Here is a 21,819-nt window from a genome sequence, read left to right on the forward strand (position 1 = left end):
ACGAAAGGCAGGAAAACCAGCAGCTACAGTACCAGCAGCAATAGATACTGTACATCATGCAGCTATCACCAGCTGCACATTATCATCATCTTTCTCATTCGTATTTGCAAATGTATTTTTGACAACCAAATAGCCCAGATGCTCGTAACTGTTCATTTAGTCAGCGGACAATCTTCTCCACCAGTTTTGTGTTATCTGAAACATATAAACCAATGATCTCGAAATTCCTCTTCTTTAGCAACAGGTTTATCTCAATGTAATATGGCCAGTGTAACAGTCTTAAATATATGTATCATTCTCTTGATAGAAAACCGCTGCACTAAATTCTACCACGTGGAAGACAGCAGCAAACTTCTGGGCAGGATCTGCCAGGGAACGGTGTGTCGTTGTGCGGAAGGTAAGATAGATACAAAGTATCACATTGTTGGGTGTTTAACAGGAAATTCTGTGTATTGTTATAATTACATCGATGAAGCAATTACATCTAAACGGTGCCAATAAAATCCCAGTTATGAGCAATTTATAGTATGTGTGTGTGTATGTATGTGTATATATATATATATATATATAAGAGGGGATACTCCATAGCACATAAAAGTTTTTAATAATAGAACAATTTCCTTTTATCCGTATGTCAATACTTGTACCGAGCAACAAACTGTGTGGACTGATTACCCCATAGTTTCATATCATACTACACCGAGCAGAATAAAACTCCTCCACTGCAACATCCCTGGGATCACGCTACACACCATCAGCCTTCTCAGAAGCCTCATCGTTCCGGAACCACTTGGACCCAAACTGCAGGCGAATTCCTAACCTGGAGCTGGTGACGACACAAGGCCACGCGCCAAGCGCGTTTCGTCACCAACTTCACCAGATATATATATATATATATATATATATATTGTAAACAATTTGTAATTATGCAAATACTTTTCTAAAAGCAAATGTTGATTTGTACAACCATTATATTTACGATAAAGAATGGTTCTTTAATTATATATCATTTATTTGCTCCATGGATAATAAATCACTATACCTTAGCAAGACATTTATTCTCCAATAAATAATCACATCACTTCCCGGTAGCGCCATTCACCCCATGCCAAGACACACTGCAATAGTATTTCTGTGACTATAACTAAAAGATTGGCAACATCAGAAGCAATCAATGGTTTGTGGATCTAACAAGTCAGATATTTTTTTATGGTATTTCATATATATATGTTTTTCAGCTTTATAGGACTCAGTTTAGAAAATAATTATCTTTTTATGGAATATCACATTGTCTGTGTAATGCCTGATTGGTTGCTGTCAGTTATAATGACATGTTGATTCTCTCGTGTATCCTCTCTCGTGACTGCTTACTTTAAGATCCAATAACACATATTACCCAAAATATAAAAAAATATATAAAAGGATTCACATCTCAACTTTAATGATGTAATGCTTATTTATAAAATACCTTAAGACACTGATGACTTTACTATATTTCCTATTACAGAGAATTGTTTTATGCAGCAACAATTAGATGAGGTTGACGCAATTGAACGACTTGACAAAGCCTGTGAAGTGGCAGTGGATTATGGTGAGATCATTATAATATTGTTATCATATCATTATGCTCCTAAGAGCTGACTCCAAACATTAATTAGGGGTCTATTTACTAAGCAGTGTTAGGAGACAGAGTGAAAAGTGATAAGGTGCCAGCCAATCAGCTCCCAACTGTCATCTCACAGGCTGTGTTTGAAAAATGACAGTTGGGAGCTGATTGGCTGGCACCTTATCACTTTTCACTCTGTCTCCTAACACTGCTTAGTAAATAGACCCCTAAAGATGTGCCTTGCTAAATATTTGTCAGTGGCACCGTAACTGGGTGTCCTGTCCTGGCCACGCCCCCTAAGTGTCATGTGGAGGGGGCAGGGCCACCATCAACGGGAATCTTCAGGATGCTCTGAGCAGCGACGTTCCCATCAGAAGCGTCCTAAGGATGCTCCGGGTGTCACTGCAGCAGAGATTCTGGCTGCAGGGGGGCCATTCCAAGCACCCTGCCAGTCAGATGCAGGGACTGGGAGACGGAACCGCCTGCACACCCCTAGTTAGAGCTCTGTTTGTCAGTCTAATAATCTCGTCACTGTTGGTTTCGATTGTCTATATTCAGTGATTACATATAAATATAATCATTTCACGTGACTGATATTTTCCCCCACAGTCTACAAGACAACGCTCGCCGCCACTGAGCACAGGGACAACTATGTCGTCTATAATATGACTGTTGTTGAAGTCATCAAGGAAGGTAATTATCCCATGAGATTACAGATTCATTTGTGTAAAGTCATTGCATTATTTCTGATCACTACAGTATACAGAGACTGTACTTTGGCATACCCGGGAAATACAGATGGGTCTACATACATCTAGCCTCCTGGCACTTTAAACAGCCCTTCTAGTTACGCCATGCCGTGGCTCTGTAGTGCTGAGCGTCTTTTCGTGCGTCTTTTTACCTTCAAATGCGTCTCATTCGCACAACGATGTGACTAGATTGCACAAGCAGCTTCTGCATACTAAAATGATATGCAGCATGCCTATGTTCTGTGTGTGTCAGGGGCAGGCCCGCGTGGCCACGCCCCCTTGCTGAAAAAAAAACAAAGAAAATGATTTCGGCGCTGCGCGCTGGCGAGGGGGGGGTGCTCTGAGCCCCCTCAGCCCGGCGCAAAGCCAGGGGGGGCGCGATCAGTGTGATCGCTCCCTCGCACAGGCATAGTAGACTGCTGTGGCTGCTCCTCAGCAGCCATGAGCAGTCTCCAACTGCAGCTCAGCACACGCTGTGTGCTGGGCTGCTGTGAGGGGTGGGGGCGGCGCCGGAACCGGGCCCCCGCCGGGCCCCTCAGGAAACCCAGGCCCGGGTAATCTGTACCTGCCCCCCCCCTCTCAGTGCCCCTGGTCAGGGGGTGTATCTGTGTGGTACCCCCAGAGTTATGAGGTCACCCATAAGTTAGTTAGGGGACTCTTAGAGCCCTGCAGCCCCTGTAGTTTTTTAAAAATTTATTATATGCTTCATTAAGTCCTATAGTAGCTGTCAGGATGAACTGTTAGTGACCCTTCCCTCCTGGCCTGTACTGAGCATGTTCAGGAGAGTCTGGCAGAACCCCTAGCAGATCCCTGGCAGGCCAGCAACAACTTTTGCCTGGGAATATGGGAATCATTACCTGCACTTAATGGAAGTCTGAGTTGAGGGGTAGAGGAACCCTGGGGCGGTCTGTGGCTAGTGGACCCTGACCAACAGTATACAGGGTCTTCAAGCAGCGGGGGCGGTGCTACCTAGCAGGAGATGGTAAAATTATGATAGCCAGATAGACAGGAAACTGGAAATACAGATGGGAGAGAGAGTTGTGCAGCAGCATCAGCCATGTAACCCAAAGCAGAGTCTGTGTGGGCTGGCAGGAGACTTGGAGGATGGCACCAGCTGCACTCCAGCAGTGGCAGAACAGGAATTCAGGGATCAGTGGTGGGCATAGTCCAAGGGGATGATGTCCGGCGGATTCTGCTAGGGCCTGGGTCTGGAGACCGTCCAGAGGATCGACAGCGGAGCATATTGCCGAAAGCCCCCTGCTATGAATGGTGTACGCTGCTCGTTTCTGCGGGTTCTGTTCTTGCTGCCAGGGAGCCAAGGCTGGAGGAGGCACGTCCATGGGATGGCCCCTCGCCATTTGCCCCATTCGCCAGGGAATTCAGTGCTGCACGGAGGAAGGACTTTTACTGCCATTGTGGGAGAGATCAACTGTGAACCCCCCTTTAGCTGTTGGAGGAGGGTGCTGATTATTTCTGGAAGGATAGGATGGAGAGAGCAAGATCTAGAGCTAGTGATTAGTTGGACTATGCATAAAGTTTTTTGTACAGACAAGCTGAACGACAATGCTTCCATTCTGATGCCCTCTTAGTGGGAAAGCATATAGGCCCTCATTCAGAGCCGTACGCTCTGAGCAGAGCGCACGCTCTGAATGAGGGCCGCCCTCCATAAAAATGGAGCGTCCTCCTGGACGCTCGTATAGCTGTGGGTCACCACCCACAGCCTATACGAGCATGCAGTTTGATGGCCGCGATGGTCGTGACCATCGAAACTGCGAGCCGGAGCCTGCGGTTGAGGTTTTCAACCGCAAGCTCCGGAGTGATTTTGGCTCTATCAGAGCCAAAATCACTCCCACTGACATCACTAGTGATGTCAGTGGGCCGGCTTCTGACGGGAGGCGTTCCCGTGGGAACGCCCCCGTCAGGGAGGCACGCCCCCGGCACGCCCACCAAAGGGGGCGTGCTGTCAATCAACATCGACAGCACGCCCCCTTTGATCAGACACAACGAGTGAAGGACTTTCCTTCGCTCGTCGCGTCTGGCGCATGCGCACGACGGAGCTCCCTCCGTCGTGCGCATGCTCAGTGCAGAACATCGACCCACTTGCGAGCGGACAGCCGCTCGCGAGTGGGTCTGAATCAGGGCCATAGTCTGTTTAAAGCTATTTATTGTCACCAAGTTAAAGCACAAGAACTGTGGACCTCATTCTTACCCGCTCGCAAGCGCTGAGCGCTCGCAAGCGGGTCGATGTCTAGGCCCTGTGCACGCGCAGCGGCCACACTGCTCGTGCGCAAGCCCCGGAGCGAGAGAGAAATTCTCTCGCTCCGGAGCTCTCTACAAAAGGGATGGCTGTCGATGTTGATCGACGGCTTGCCCCGTTTTGTAGGCGTGGCGGGGGGTGGTTTCACAAACAGAGGCGTCCCTTAAGGAATGCCTGCCGTTTTGTGGGCGGCCGCACTGACATCAGCAGTGATGTCAGTGGGGAGCTTCCTGCTCGATCAGAGCAGGCAGCTGCCTGGGGCTTGCGGTTGTCGAGACCCAACCTTAGGGTCTCGTCGCAAGCACCGAAATCGCGATGGTCTTGACCATCACGACCATCAACCTGGTCAGTCGTTAAAGCTGTGGGTGGTAACTCACAGCTTTGCTAGCGACCAGGAGGCCGCACTTCAAAACCCAAGCGGCCGCCCACATTCAGAGCAACTGCTCGCATTTTGCGAGCGCCTCTGAATGAGGGCCTGTGTGTGTACCTGCTGGCCGCTTTGACTTCACATACTTCACCTCATTGCAGCTCAATTTGACTTTCATGCTGTGGGTCTGTTTAAAGCTTATTATTGCCAGAAGATAGAGCAAATGAACTGTGGACCTCAGAGTCGGTTGTTGCGGCCGCACGGTCGTACGCCACCGATGTTCGCTAAACTGCGCATGCGTAAAATTCGCAATGCGCGTGCACAAACTAACTATTACGATCAGAAATTGCTCTCTCCTTGAACACAGCCAGGTCGTTAGTTTGAGTGACAGGATGAGGCGTTTGTGGGTGGTAACAGGGGAAGGTGCTTGTGAACTGGGGAATGGAGATCCGAACGCAGGCGTGCCTCATTATGCGAACGGCGTTTTATGGGAGTGCATAATTAACTAAGTAGTGTCATGCTTAAGAGAGGGTATGGTCAACCTTAAGCTCTACGACCAGCTCCGATGGTTCCCGATGGTCTCGATTAATCCTTATATGCCCGGAGATGACGTGTAATGCGTATGAGATGGGGGCGTATTTTTAGTCTTACGGCCGCATCCTCCCCTCGCTTGTCCAGCTAACGATCCCATCTTAACGACGCAACTTGCGAGCGCTTCATTTGCATATCCGGACCCTTTTACCTTACGACCGAGCGGCCGCAACGACCGACTCTGAATGAGGTCATGTGTGTGTACCTGCTGGCCGCTTTGACTGATGCCACCTGATGCAGCTCATATTGACTTTTCATACTGTGGGTCTGGTTAAAACTGTTAATTGTCAGTAGTTAAAGCAAAAAGGACTTTCCATGTGCTCACTAGTCACATTGACTGCTAATTCTCAATTTTATATTTGGCCGTTCTGTCACACTATGCCGTTTAGTTGTAAGTTTCCCTTGTAGATTTGTCAACTGATTCCTTCATCATTGTATTAATGTGCAGGGGCAAACACAGGATTTGTAAGGGGGGGTTTCTGCATATGTATGTGTGCATGTATGTATGTGTATACAATTATATATATATATATATATATATATATAAATATATATACACAGGTGTATATATATATATATATATATTAGGGATGTGCAGGCTCGGATAGGTTCGAGTTTGCACGTGGAGTTCGGATTTTTCCCTCCAAAAAAACGGAACTCAGTACGAGGCAAAACGTCATCTTACATGGACGAACATCATCATTCCTGGTCTTTTGTCCAGGAATGATGATGTTCGTCCATGTAAGATGACGTTTTGCCTCGTTCTGAGTTCCGTTTTTTTGGAGGGAAAAATCCGAACTCCACGTGCAAACTCGAACCTATCCGAGCTTGCACATCCCTAATATATATATATATATATATATATATATATATATATATATATATATAATTACCACCCACATGCCTTTCACACATGGTTAGTTACATTTTTACAATGTATTGTGGAAGTATAGTTGTATTCCCAATTTGGACTGCCCCCCTCTTCCCCTCCCACACACAGACACTCAGGGCAGGTTACAGACACTTACACTGCACATTACACACAGACACTTACACTGCACAATACACACAGACACCTACACTGCACATTACACACAGCCACCTTGCACTGCAGATTACACACATACACGTACACTGCACATTACACACAGCCACCTTGCACTGCAGATTACACACAGACACTTACACTGCACATTACACACAGCCACCTTGCACTGCAGATTACACACATACACGTACACTGCACATTACACACAGCCACCTTGCACTGCAGATTACACACATACACGTACACTGCACATTACACACAGACACCTACACTGCACATTACACACAGCCACCTTGCACTGCACATTACACACAGACACTTACACTGCACATTACACACAGACACCTACACTGCACATTACACACAGCCACCTTGCACTGCAGATTACACACATACACGTACACTGCACATTACACACAGACACCTACACTGCACATTACACACATACACGTACACTGCACATTACACACAGCCACCTTGCACTGCACATTACACACAGACACTTACACTGCACATTACACACAGACACCTACACTGCACATTACACACAGCCACCTTGCACTGCACATTACACACAGACACTTACACTGCAGATTACACACATACACCTACACTGCACATTACACACAGACACCTACACTGCACATTACACACATACACGTACACTGCACATTACACACATACACGTACACTGCACATTACACACATACACGTACACTGCACATTACACACAGACACCTACACTGCACATTACACACAGCCACCTTGCACTGCACATTACACACAGACACTTACACTGCACATTACACACAGCCACCTTGCACTGCAGATTACACACATACACGTACACTGCACATTACACACAGACACCTACACTGCACATTACACACAGCCACCTTGCACTGCAAATTACACACATACACGTACACTGCACATTACACACAGACACCTACACTGCACATTACACACAGCCACCTTGCACTGCACATTACACACAGACACTTACACTGCACATTACACACAGACACCTACACTGCACATTACACACATACACTTACACTGCACATTACACACATACACCTACACTGCACATTACACACATACACCTACACTGCACATTACACACATACACCTACACTGCACATTACACACAGCCACCTTGCACTGCAGATTACACACATACACGTACACTGCACATTACACACTGACACTTACACTGCACATTACACGCAGCCACCTTGCACTGCAGATTACACACATACACTTACACCGCACATTACACACATACACTTACACTGCACATTACACACAGACACTTACACCGCACATTACACACAGACACCTACACTGCACATTACACACAGCCACCTTGCACTGCACATTACACACAGACACTTACACTGCACATTACACACAGACACTTACACTGCACATTACACACAGCCACCTTGCACTGCAGATTACACACATACACATACACTGCACATTACACACTGACACTTACACTGCACATTACGCACAGCCACCTTGCACTGCAGATTACATACACTCGAACTACAGACCATCTCCCTCCACAAACATGCTGGCAGGTACCTGTGATGTTGTTTGTGGCAGTGCTAAATTACAGTACATGCTGTCCGGACTTGAGCAGACGAGGAGGAGTGCAGTGAGTGACATCACTTGCACCCTATGCATGCTTGCCTACCCTCCCGATTTTAGCGGTAGGCTCACGATTTTTAATTAAGCCTCCCGCTCCCCCGCAAGTATACATCAACTCCCGGCAATGCTGGGGGCGGTGCCTGCACTGGAAGTCATGACCGGCCACCGCGGGGTTGTGAGTAGCGGTGGCCGGCTAGATCGTCGGGCAGACTGCTTGGTGGCATTGGCGGAGGTAAATAGTGGTGCTGCCGCTTGGGTCTGATCAGCGGCGCAGCACCAGCACTCTGAAAGGGCACTCATTGACAGCCATCCATTTAATTATTAAATGAATGGCTGTCAGTGAGTGCCCGTTTCGAGTGCAGTTAATGCCTGTGACAAGATATATATGTAATGGAGTATATATAGGAGGGAGAGTGAGGCAGCCTGCTCACAGCCAGCAGCTCAATCCTCCCAGGAACCAACTACTGTCCTGAAATTCCAACCACTCCATACACTGCAAAACTAGGACCCTCTCCCTCTCTCACTACACTCCCAAGCATGGGATTTATTATCTATCTCTACCGTGCAGGACATGTACAGATCCTGACTGCATAGTGGGAGTTATATATATATATATATATATATAATTTTTTTTTTACATGTACCAGCAGTGCCAGACATGCAGGTTGTTATAGTGATTCAGTTGGGGAAAAGGGGATGGGGAAACTTCTGTCCCAGTTAGTATGCTGGGGGAGATGTACGAAGCCCAGAAGCGGTATCAGCGCATGTTATGTGCTCTGATACCGCTTCTCCCCGATGTATGATCGGGGGTCTGGGCGGTAAATGACAGGGGCGCATAGCGCCCCTGTCATTATCGGCGCTGCTATCTACAAGATAACAGCGCCGAGCGGCAGGGCCATGTACGAACGGTCATACCGCATGACCGTTCGGCCGGCTGTAGCTGTCGTTATCAACAGCTACAGCCTGGCGCTAGCCTATCCCCACAGCAGGGATAGCGCTGTCCCTGCTGCGGCTGCTGCCGGCTCCAGGCTGCACGCGGGGATCTTGCGATACTTGTGAGATCCCGCGCATGCTCAGTGGAGCCGGCCGGGACAGAGACACAGCGCATCAGCACTAGGCTGATGCGCTGGTGTCTCTAGCGGGTAGCGCCGGAGGGGGGAGTTAACGCTCCCCCTCTCCTGCCGATGAGATGTTCTTACATCTCATCAGTAGTGCTTCCTGCTTCGCCTTGATAAAGAGGCGAAGCAGGAAGCGGTATAGCAGCACGTTAAGTGCCGCTATAATACATCTACCCCATTATGTCAGTAAATTATTAATTGGTCATCTTATGTCCACCTTAACATACACCATCTGATTAATCCTCTAGAACTGAGATAAGTTCTAATAAGAGGATAATCTCCACCACTAATGTAATGTGTAGTGAAGCTGTTTGCAGTACTCACTGCAACAATAATATCTGTTTAATAACAGTTCCTCTATGGAGAAACAAAGTAGCTAGGTGAGTAACAGCAAGCTTGTCAGTATGAGTGTACACCACTAGATGGCGCTGTTGTTATAGTTAGCAGTGTAATTCAAATATATTCGTGAAAGTGCTTGATATAAAGCAGCAGGTTATTATTAATAACTGGATTCCGCTTGGGTGCTGATTGGACCTTATTACAAACTCTATGTTAAAGAATGCAGGTGTATATATGACCCATGGCAACTGGTATTCACATAGAGTTTGGTTAATGTTATGCTCGGTTTGATGTGTTGTTACATTACATATACGCCAATAGGTGGAGCTAGACACACCCTTTGGCTGAAGCAGACCACGCCCCTTCAATGACTCGCTGCGTGGCTCACTCCCTTCTACAATCTCCCTGAAAGTGTTTTTCAAAAGTAGGCAACTATGACTCAAAGGCACATGGGAGCTGTTAGGAAGGAGCTGCAACCACAGCAGCTCCCATCGTGTACTGCTCAGCCATATCCATAGCTACACGGAAGCTGCCCAATCGGAGCTCACAGACCGGCCTGATGAGACAGAGACAATGTTCTCTGTTTCACTTTAAAAATCAAGTAATAATTGTGCGCTGTGGGGATGGATTGGCCTGGCAGGGGGGGTTCTAGGTACTCAGAACCCCCCCTGCGTGCGCTACTGATGTGTATTGATCTGGTACATCTGTTATGTCTTTGCATGGTAGCTTTCATATTGTTTCGCTAATTCTTTGGTTTAAAATAAAATAGCGTTGTACCTGATAATCTGTGTCTGCCATTGTGTCTGTAAGGAAAGGGAAGCACATTGCTTGCCCCTCTGATCAAATTCTAACCTGGTCCCTAGTAAAAATGGGATATTACAACTGCATGCGAAACGCGATGTTACAGTGTTACAGCCGCTGATGCTGTAATGTAGCATTTTGCATGCAGATACTCCTGCACTCGCTCAGAGAATATTGGCATGCTGCGTAGCTCAGGCAGCTTCTGCTGATTAAAATGATATCTGTTCACGAATAAGACGCATTTGAAGGTAAAAAAGATGCACGAAAAGACACTCTGCGCTACCGAGTCACACTGAGCTCCCGCGTTATGTGTGGCGCGACTTGTAGCGCACGGAGGATAGATGTATGTGGGCACATCTGTAGCACACATACACAAGTCATTATTGCTTCTGTGTGTGTCCCACTGCTAAGCTTGTTAAACAGCAACTTCTTCGGTGTACCCACTAGCAGAGGCACACCATGGTATAGTACACATACGTTACTGTAAGGGTGCCTACACTCTTGGCGATGTGCTCCCGATCCGACATTGTGTCCGATTTCCCCTTGATCTCTCCCCAGCAGCTCCCCGGCAGCCGTGGGCAGGATTTGGTGTTAAAAACTGTCCAATGTGACAAACGATCTATCGCGCCTCCTAACTATTCCAGTGCATCGGGACTGAGATTATCAGATCTGCCCTACAGTACGGCAGATTTGAAGATGCGATGTACAACCTGTGGGGACGCGCATTTGCTTCGTGATCGTGAGTGGACACTCACGATTTGGGCATATTTTACACGATTTGTCGTCACGATGTGTCTGAATCGGGTAAATAGTCAAAAATAGCAGCAGGGTTGCCTACCCTCCCAATTTGGCAGGGACCCTCCCGATAATCAGGTGCAGCTCCCGGCCCCCCAGAAAGGCAGGTAAACCTCCCGGCATCCGCCAATCCCCCCGACGGTGTCGCGATTCACGCTGAATTGCGTCATTTTGGCCCTGCTTCACAATGCATTGTGTACCGGGGGCGGGGCCAAAATGACATCATCGTGTGACCTCCGCATCACGCCCACAAACGGCAGTCTTCGGCCACACCACGCCCTCTTTGGTTCACTACGCCCCCCCTGCCCTGCCGATCTTGCTGCTCCCTCTCGGAATGAAGAGCCAGAAAGTCAGCAACTATGGTGTGTAGGCACCTTAAGAGCTGATTGGTTGGTTCTTTATCTCTCTCCGCTTTTTTATCTCTGCACCTACTAAATTTTGCAAACATTTAAAAAAGTGTAATTTTATTGGAAAATATTATTTATGTAGATTTATACTGTACATGTGTCTCTAACCTGGAAATGCTGATGAAATTGTTATTGTAGCATATTGCATTGGAGGAATGCGCAAAGTTTAATTAAAACCCAATCAAGAATGAATGACGTGGTAACTGGATTGTGGTCTACATGTTTATTCAATTATTTATATTCAATCCTGGAATCATAGCAGAAGACGGCTGGCCGCCAAGTGTCTCATGTTATTTAGTTAAGATATGGAAAAAATGTGTTTTTTATTTCCTGATTATGGGCCTCATTTAGAGATGTGCGCAAATTTGATGTTTTACGTACATGTCCGAAGTTTGTTTGTTGAACTGCGCCATCTTTTACCCACCCCCAAACGGCTGCAGACTGTCACTCACCTGAGGTCTGCAGCCACAGTGCATCTGACGGTACAGGACCTAATCTGTGCATGTGCAGTATGGCTCTTTTGCAGGTGCAGATCGGGTCCTGCATCGCTAGATGCGCTGCGGCTGCAGACCTCGGGTGAGTAACAGTCTGCAGCCGTTTGGGGATGGGTAGAAGGTTGCGACATGGAACGTATTACAAATTGGGGGGGTGTCAGCTCCCTTTTGTCGCTCTGCGGAGCTCAGGGTCTGTGTCTTCCGATGCAGCTTCATTGGCCCAGCAGGGCGTAATCACTGGTAACCTGAGGGTTACTCAGATGACAGATGTTTATGAAAGATGCTATGATGCTGCGCTTTCACACCCAGCAGCAGATCACAAAAGCATGAGGTGGGTGTCTTTCTACTACAGGCGCCTCCTACACCGCAGCTGCATCAAAAGATGCATCGGCTCTGCAATACCGTCTGTCTCTGAAGCAGGCTGTGTTTTTTTCTGTGACTCTACAGAGAAATCTTTATATGTCCCTATTGTCCCTTCCTAGGAACAGATATAGATCCTATGAGCAGAACACTCGGCTTCATCAGCCATGCCAAATGTGAGAAGGCCCTACAGTTACAGCAAGGCCGAGAGTACCTGATCTGGGGTGTGAGTAAGGATCTCTGGGACACGGGTTCTGGGTAAGTGACAATAACTGAGTAAGATAAGTTAGTGGTGGAATCAGGTTTTGTTGTTTTTACCCCCCAACTAATGGACTATAATAGTTTCTAACTGTTCTTCGAAGTGGACTAGAGTTTATTAAACTAAAATACAGAAATAAATCACTCATAACACATTTTTAGCACATAAACAATATATGTGTGCTAAAGTTCTGTGGTGGGTATATTGCTTATGTAATAGCCCAATGTGTGAGTTATTACATCTGACTTGGCTTGAGATAGGCAGACAATTCCCAGCAGTCTCTGCAGCTGCTGGAGCCGTCTGGTGTCAGTGTCAGGCCAGGGACATTTGGGGGTCTATTTACTAAGCAGTGTTAGGAGACCCTGAAAAGTGATAAGAAAGTGATAAGGTGCCAGCCAATCAGCTCCCAACTGTCATCTCACAGGCTGTGTTTGAAAAATGACAGTTGGGAGCTGATTGGCTGGCACCTTATCACTTTCTTATCACTTTTCAGGGTCTCCTAACACTGCTTAGTAAATAGTCTCCTTGGAGAGGTGGAGAGAGGAGAGCTGAGGGGACGCCATTGCAGAGTGATAAACAGCTGAAGTAACAGAGACAGAGAAAAAAATAGAAGAGTGGCTGGAACTTATAGTGCCACATAGTAAGCCATGCTGAGAGTCCTGTCCAATCGTTCGCTGTGGCTACCTTTTGGAGGGAAAGTCGCTTCCTAATTTTGGTCCTCAGATTTGATGAAAGGAATCCATTATTGCACACAACTTCTGTGTGTGATATAGAGACACTGCTCCTAATATACAGTACATATCAACACTGCAACATTGCTGCTTGCCATTCAGTGATAAATACGCTTTAAGGGCCCCAACATGTGTACAAGGAGTTAGCTGCAACCTGGGTTATCGAGGACATGTCATCTGGGTTAGGTTATTGGGACATTCTATTAATTTGAAAAGGGCATTGCTAATTTATTATAGGAATAGTCATTTAAACAAGCAGTTATAGTTTCTTATTGTAATTTATGTGTTTTATTGTGTTTTTATTCTACCAAACATATTATTCTATAACAGTGACCCATTCTAGTAATTGTGGGTTACTAAAAATAAATCCAGATTGCTTTTGCATGAATTTTGGCTCCCATTGTCTGTGTCTGACTGGGGAACCCTTGCCTCTCTGTGGGTGTGGACTGAGTTAGGAATTACCGCCAGTTACGCCTGCACCACACCGTCTGTATTCTCTCCGTTGGGGTATTACACTTATTTGTAATAATTCACACAGAAACATAAGTCACTATAATACCATACACTTTTGAACCATTATTTTCAATCTTCAAAATATTTCTTCTGTTGCTATGTCTGGTGCTCTCAACATGATAATATGTATTAAATAAATGATAGTAAGCAAGTATTTTGTTTATAGGGAACTCATTAGAGTCACTAACTCGTTAAAGAATTGCAACTATATTAATTCATATTATAACCTCTTGTGACAAGAACACTGGAATAGTGTTTGAGGGCAGGTATATTTGTCCTGAGTTTTCAACCTACACATTTTAAAACCCCAGGAAGTTGTTTGTGAATGTTCTGCTGAGAGTTTTTGGGCTTTGGTAAAAGCTGGTTAAGAGTTCCTGGGGTTATAGATGGAGAGTGAGGGTGGGCTCCATCCTTTGGGTCCAGTCCGGGTCTTTGGGCTTTTAGCCTTAGAAAAGGCTAATTAGTGATTCCAGCTGCATGAGGGTTTTAAAAGACTATCAGCCGGTCATTATGGGCCTGATTCTGTAAGGATCGCAAGTGCGATTACGCATGTAATTGGCCGATTTTTGCGTTCTGGTCATGCGCAAATGGGCCACTGTGATCGGGGCTGCTCTATGCAGACCCATCATAGAGTAATTGACAGGAAGTACTGTTTGGAAGTACACTGTGGAGGTAATTGCTTGCACAGATGTTTCCACAGTGATGATGTGTTTGTCCTGCTGACATTATATCATTCTATCTTCCTGCAGGTACGCTTACATGATTACCAAGGACACATGGCTTGAGAAGTGGCCTGATACCAGGGAGTGCCAGAAACCAGAGAATACCGAGCTCTGCGAGGAACTAGCCCAGTTCTCAGAGGAGTTGTCGTACCGCGGCTGTATCAGATAATTCGCCTTATTTTCACAGATCCAGCCTATAAATGTATTGATTCTATCTAACAATAAACCAGAGTAATCTACTGTATCTCATTGTGTTCCTTATTAAAACAGTGAATCAATTCTATTCTATTATCTTCTAAAAAGATTAAGTTGGAGGAAAAAACCCATTGTCAGTGTCTCACCAATAGATGGATAATACAATAGATGGTATCCAGATAATGTACCACCATGGTTTAAATGTCTTCACAAAGTCTCATACTCTACAGTTCTTAACTGCCTCTTCAATAGTTACTAGCGGATCTCACCATGGGCCAATATGGGGCGAAAAGATGACGTCATTTTCGCTTGTTTCAACTATCGCCGGTGCGAAAAGTCTTTGTTAAAAAACGGGGATAAGTTTTCACCGTGTAATACATGGCGAAAAAAAGTGCAGAATTGGGGTTTAGGGGTGCAGACTTGAAAAAAATAGCCTGCACCCCTGGGAGTGTCCCCTAAAAGACATCTGTGTTGAAATTTTTTTTAAAAAAATCCCCAGGACACCCCGAAAAATATACTTTAATTTTGGGGTTTAAAAATAAAAAAAATGGGAACAAAGTTGCAAACTAGCTAAATTGATTCAGGGGGGGTCCCCATGTATGCGGCAGGTGTTTTCTAGAATGCGGCTGGTAGGGCAGGTGCATTTTTGAAGAATTTTTAAAAAACATTTTATGGACTTATATATATGCTTGCACCTATTTTCATGTACCCCGAATTTGATGGGAATAGTTTTTCTTTGCCCCCAAAAAATAAGCTAAATGCTATTCTTCACCACCTTCTTCAAAGCCGCATTTAAGCACCTGCCGCGGCTATGTAAAAACCCAGACAATCTTCAGCATGTCAAATCGGGGGTACTCATAGTGATCCCCCATGTCTGGACATCTTTTGGGGGGTGACAGGCTGATTTCCCCATAAACTGCCAGGAGTTTTACTTACCTTTCCGCCGAGTCCCGTTTTCGCTGGATCGTAATTGAATACGGGGATAAGCGGGCATGCGCCCTATACTTTATCCCCGTCAAAAGCAGCAATGGTGGTCTTTTCGCCCCATATGGAATATGGCCCCATGTTGGAAAAATGGTTAAAAGCATATACTATAGTGTGATAAATTAAACAGAATATCACCTGGGTGGAGAAAGATTACATAGTATGGAAATGGAGCCTCACCAGGATGGTTACATACAGTATGCAGATAGCTTAGATAGAGAATACATCTCCTTGGTGACTATGCTTACACAAAATCCCCTTGTGTGATAGCTCATAAAGGTTTATTTGGCTCTGATGGAGAAGGTCTATATAGTCTCCCCTCAAAAGGATATTGTGGAGTAGTAAGATATTCCCAGATGTAGGATATTTATTTAATTATTTACATATTAGGTCCTTCTTACAATCAATGCCAAGTTTGTATTTGTTTACAGCTTTGAATCCTTTTGAAAAGATTTTTATTCTACTCTGTTATACTCCATTCTCTAGAGCAGAGGTTCCCAAACTCAATCCTCAAAGGTCCCCAAAAGTCCTGGTTTTAAGGCTATCCATGCTTGACCACAGGTGACTTAATTAGTACCTCAGTCAATTTGCTTTAACCACCTGTGCTCAACCATGGACATCTCTAAAACTTGAACTGGGAGCCTTGAGGACCTCTGCTCTATAACCATGTAAGGGCTTTCTAAATTAGAGACATCACTCAAGTGTGAGCTAGACTGGGACAGGCACTTAGGTCACCTCCCACAGCAGCTTTCATGGAATAAAATTAGAAATAAGCTCCTTAAAGTGTCTGCCAGCCTCTATTAAGGAGACTGCTTTTAAAATACCCACCGGATGGTACTTAGGACCTTATTCAGCAGTGCATGTAGGTGCACTGCTGAACGCAGATTCCTGATGTACGGGAATCTTCGCAGGTGCCTGACTGTTCTGCGCACGCAGACTGGCAGCAAATTTTATTAGTGAATGACAGTTTGCTGGCGTTTTGTGGGCAGGGAGGGGGCGGAGATGGCCGCTGTTTCCTGCAACGGACGCGTTTCGCCATCATTGGGGGTGAGGGAAAGGGCAAGGATCTCCGTCGGCTGACAGAGATTTCCAGGCCTCTGCCTCGCATCTGCGGCATCTAGCTGCTTTTCCCCATGGGTCACCTTAGCCGGCCGATGTTCCACAAAATATCTGATGCTGTGTTGGACAACGCAGCTCGGATAAGTAATGCACAGATGGAATTGCAAAGCTGCTTGCAAACAGCTTTGCAATTCCATCCATAGCTGAATCAGGCCCTTAGTCCCAACAAAATTGCATAGAATCTATCTTCACCTTTGTGTTGGAGAGATGGCTCTGAAATAGGGGATTTTCTCTGTGTATGGTGGACATGCCCAAGAACAGTATCCTTTTAGTTCTCAATTCAGAAGCTTCTAGAAGAGGTCTTTAGGACCAGTATTCATTTGACTCCATGGTCTGCTTTTTTGGGCTTACCTATATTTGAAGTCAGTAATAGTGCAAATAGCCATGCATTCCACATTGATTAGGCGGCTAGGGGTTTGATAGCTACAGTACATTTTGAAAACAACTAGAAACACTGTCTATATTGGCAGTTAAGAACAATATTTGGATTATAGCCTCAATGAAAATATTATTTGCCCTCTACAGGGGAAAATTAAGAAAAAAAATTGGGAGCTGTGGTTTAGGTAAAATGCTGTCCTCCCTTCATATTATCAACCCCTTAACTTCTTATTTCAAGTACCTCCATTGATGTTATGGATCTCAAGGTAATGGTGTGATTTTTAATTATTTTTTAAATTATAATCTCCTATACACTTTTGATAATTAAGATGTAAAATTGCATTAATTTAATATACAGAAAAATTTAAAAATAATGGTAATCCCCCCCCAACCCCATTTTATTTACCATTAGAAAAATTCATTATCGACATTGGTGTTTCTTATTGCAGGTTGTGTATGATGTATTATTTTGTTAGTAAATTTATCCTCCTGTTTTATACGAGATATGTGCTAAATAGTAGCACATTCATTATAACACAAAGCCTTGATCATTTATCTCTCTTGGTGGAAATAAAACCAATGAGATATACATATATATATATATATATCCAATTGGTTTATATATATATATATATATATATATATTTATATATATTTATATATATATATAGTGCATGCAAGGCGGCACTCCAAGGACTCAAAGAAGGAATAAGCAACAAGCTGTGAAAAGTTCTCTGTTCAACGTTTCAGTTCTGCGACTTTTATCAAGAACCTCAAGTCCTTAGAGCGCTGCCTTGCAAATATATATATATATATATATATATATATATATATATGTAAACAAAATATTATCCTTACTTGTGGATGTTTAATTGAGTATCCATCAATTGAATTCCTACATGTGGTTGAATTCCAGTCCAGTCACATAAAGAGATCTTTCAGATTATGACCCCCACTATTATTTATAAATTCAGTTTTTCCAATACTTGCATAGGTAGTAGTGTAGATCAGAAGCCTCTACATTCCTCTGTTTTCTATTTTCTAGTTATGACCTTAGAAGTATGATGACTGCAAGTACAGCAGGGTTGTAGAAAAATAAATCTTTTTCTTTTAAACAAAAAAAAATTACATAATGTTTTTCTTGAATTAAACTTCAAGTGGCATTATCTTGGCCAGTCTTAGCATCAGCCTACAGGGTTCACTTTTGCAATTATGCAGAAATTCAAAAAGAATAAGAATTGTTTAGAAAAAATCCTAAAAAATTGGGAGATTGGCAAACTCCGATTTAAAAGAACTGTATGATGACTTGTTAGTTTGGCATTCCTATCTGTTAACTTTCAAAAAGAGTATATCCAAGAGTCTTATCAATGACAAAAGCCATCACATTTATTAAATGTATCGACCTTGAACTTGATTCAATATAGTGAAACTAACTTGGATTGTTAAGCGATTACATTTATCCACCATATTATATAAGTCCACAACATCTGCTATCCAAATCAAGGAAATATAAATGATACATTATGTAAATTATAATACAAAATGCTGGCACTGGTCTCTGAACAAAATGTACTATCATTCATTGCAACGCATGTACAGAAGCATATGCTGGAGCTGGGTTACATCCCATCGCAGTGCCAGCACACTATTAAGAAAACTCACCAAAATATGAAAGGAAATTTACAGATCAGTAATATATTCAACTGGATATGAATGATGTCAATATGGCAGAAGTAATTCCCTTACTGCCTAACCATTATATTATTCAGTGCTATGAACACTTGGAGGATTATTATTATTATATAATAATAATTTTAATTTAAAGTCCGCGATCGTGGGTGGTGGGGCTTAGTGCCGGGGGGGAGCGGCTTAGCGCCAGGGGGGGGGGGGGGTAGCAGCGGCCAGTTGGCGAATGCGCGGGCACTTTGTCATGGTTTTTTTTTTGCAAAAATACCGTGACTAGTGTGCGGAGGGGATTCGCAGGGACAGAGCTTTATGGCCAGCTCTGTCCCTTCAAGGGATTTGTAGTAAATCCCTGTGATTATTGCCTGAATTCGCAAAGTGAATTCAGTCAGTAATATCACACTACAATCTGCATTACAAATGCGGATTGTAGTAAATAGAGCCCTAAATATTCTCTGGAGATAATTAGGTTTAGGACTCGCATGGAGTTCTACCTAATTAACGGAGGAATTCATCATTCCTCCTCTCCATAAGTATCTATTCTGAAAAGCTGTCACTTTTGCTATGACAGCTTTTCAGAAAATAGATACTTTTCCCAGCCTGGATCCACTGCCATCCTCCATCTCCCTGCTCCATCACCTCTGCACTGCCTGTGCTGTACCCCGGTGGCATAGCTGGCTCCGACCTGCTGCCCGCTCCATCCACTGTGTCAGGAGCGACGGTGGCTCCGGACCCCTCTCCTTCATGTGCCCCGCAAACCCCTCCTCCCGGGCCGGGACTGCCCAGGAGACATAAGTGCAGCAGCCGCTGGCGCAGACCCCCGCTGGTGGACCTGGTCTGCCTTGCAGACATTACATGCAGCTTCAAAGGGACGAGCAGAAGGTCCTTTGCCCTGCCTGTGCTGTGCAGGGATCTGTGCCCCAGTGGCATGTCTGTCTCAGACCCCCTGCCCACTCCATCCACTGTCAGAATCGGTGGGGGCTATGGATCCCTCTCCTGCATGTGCCCCACAAAACCACCCTTCCAGCCAAGACTCCCCAGGTGACATAAGTGCTGCAGCAACTGGCGGAACCGGTCTGCCTTGCAGATGTCACATGCAGCTTCAAAAGGACATGCAGAAGGTGCTGCAGACTTTTTTTCGACTCTTTACTATGTTTGCCCCGTCTCTGCATGCAGCCGGGAAGCGTCTCCCCTTTGTATGTTTCCCGGTGGCACTTGTAAGGGTTTCTTCAATCAACTGTTTATAGTAAAGAAACAGTTAATTGAAGAAGCACTTACAAGTGCCACCGGTGAACAGGGGGAGAAGCTTCCCGGCAGCAGCAGCAGTGGGGTGATCACACAGCACAGCCGGAGCTGGAAGCCTGAGGAAGGAACGATGGAGAGCTGGAGAAGGACCATGCTGAAAGCAGGTAAGAATAACACAAGCTGCAGTGAGTGCTTTCGGGTGCTTTACGCCATCTGGAGATGGCGTATATATATGTTTACATAATCAATTACCAAAAATCTTAGATTTTCGGGCTTTGATGAATACAAGAATTTCAACAGCCCCATATTATTATATGGGGAGTGTGGAAATTAACGGAGAGTGACTTAACCAGGAGATATTAGTCATATCTCCTGCGATAAGTCTTTTAATGAATACATGGGATACATAATTATGGTAAAAAGTAGCTTAAAAATTAAACTTTAGCTTTGATAATTAGGCCACTGAAAACCACACACAAAATTTATAGTATCTTTTACATAGCTTGAATTCTTTTAGAGTCACAGAGTTGGAGAAAAAGAATATTGAGCAATAAGTTGGGAAATCACTTTTTAGCTGAGACAATAGATTTACCTGGTGGAGGTATATACAGTATGACTTTACTTTATAAATTTGGCTGTTCATGACCCACATGGAACCAGGAATTCACATTGGCAGGAGCTTAGGTTTCACTTAGTAATACATTGGAAGTGAAAGAGGAATAGGTGTGTGTTGCTAATCTAATAACTAAACAACTACATGTAACTGAGTAAAGGCCCCCATACATCAGCAATTGATTGCAGCAATCGTGCAATTTGCAATTGATTGTGTTTAAAAATCTTTCCCTTTTTCAATCAATTGCAGAGATGCCACAATCGATTGAAAAAGGGAAAGATTTTTAAACACAATCGATCTCAAATTGCTCGATTGCTGCAATCAATTGCTGATGTACAGTAAGGGGGCCTTAAGGGTGCCCTGTGCTTGCTCCAACCCCCGAACATATGCTGCCATTATGTCACAATGAGGAGGTGTATCACTAGCATCAAAAGGAGAAACTGAGCTCCCGGAAAGTCCTTAGGCTGCCTCAGGCAGCTTCGCAGTAACTCGCAGCTACATCTGTTTTTAATATAAAACAAACAAAAAAGTTAGTAAAAGTAACTTTTTGACAACTTTCCTGAATCATGTGACACGCCTACTCTGGGAGACACCATCTATGAAGAAATGTGATTTTTTTATAGTATACTGTATGATTCATCATGTTTCTCCAGGGAAGTTTTATATTTCCCTTTTTCCCGTTCACATTGTCGCTAACCATGGCTTGGCTTTACAAACAGAGCCATGAAAACCAAAGCCAGTGACGACTGGTCTATTCCTAAAGACATCAAAGGCCTGATTGTGAGT

At 44.6% G+C, this 21,819-nt stretch overlaps 1 protein-coding gene across 1 annotated transcript in view; it reads left to right on the top strand.

Annotated features, from left to right (window-relative positions):
* Positions 1 to 14,995, top strand: part of LOC148454320 (complement C3-like) — a gene marked incomplete at its 5' end in the record, with an annotated part of 49,676 nt that extends 34,681 nt beyond the window's left edge. Inside the window, 5 exons of the mRNA XM_088461037.1 lie at positions 308 to 397; positions 1,508 to 1,591; positions 2,216 to 2,299; positions 12,714 to 12,849; positions 14,844 to 14,995. Coding sequence (XP_088317163.1) covers positions 308 to 397; positions 1,508 to 1,591; positions 2,216 to 2,299; positions 12,714 to 12,849; positions 14,844 to 14,985 — 536 coding nt within the window. The remainder of the gene's footprint in view (positions 1 to 307; positions 398 to 1,507; positions 1,592 to 2,215; positions 2,300 to 12,713; positions 12,850 to 14,843) is intronic.
* Positions 14,996 to 21,819: the final 6,824 nt, after the last annotated feature.

This window comes from Taudactylus pleione, unplaced genomic scaffold (genome assembly GCF_031769625.1).
Source record: "Taudactylus pleione unplaced genomic scaffold, aTauple2 ptg001005l, whole genome shotgun sequence".
NCBI classification, from domain to species: Eukaryota; Metazoa; Chordata; class Amphibia; order Anura; family Myobatrachidae; genus Taudactylus; species Taudactylus pleione.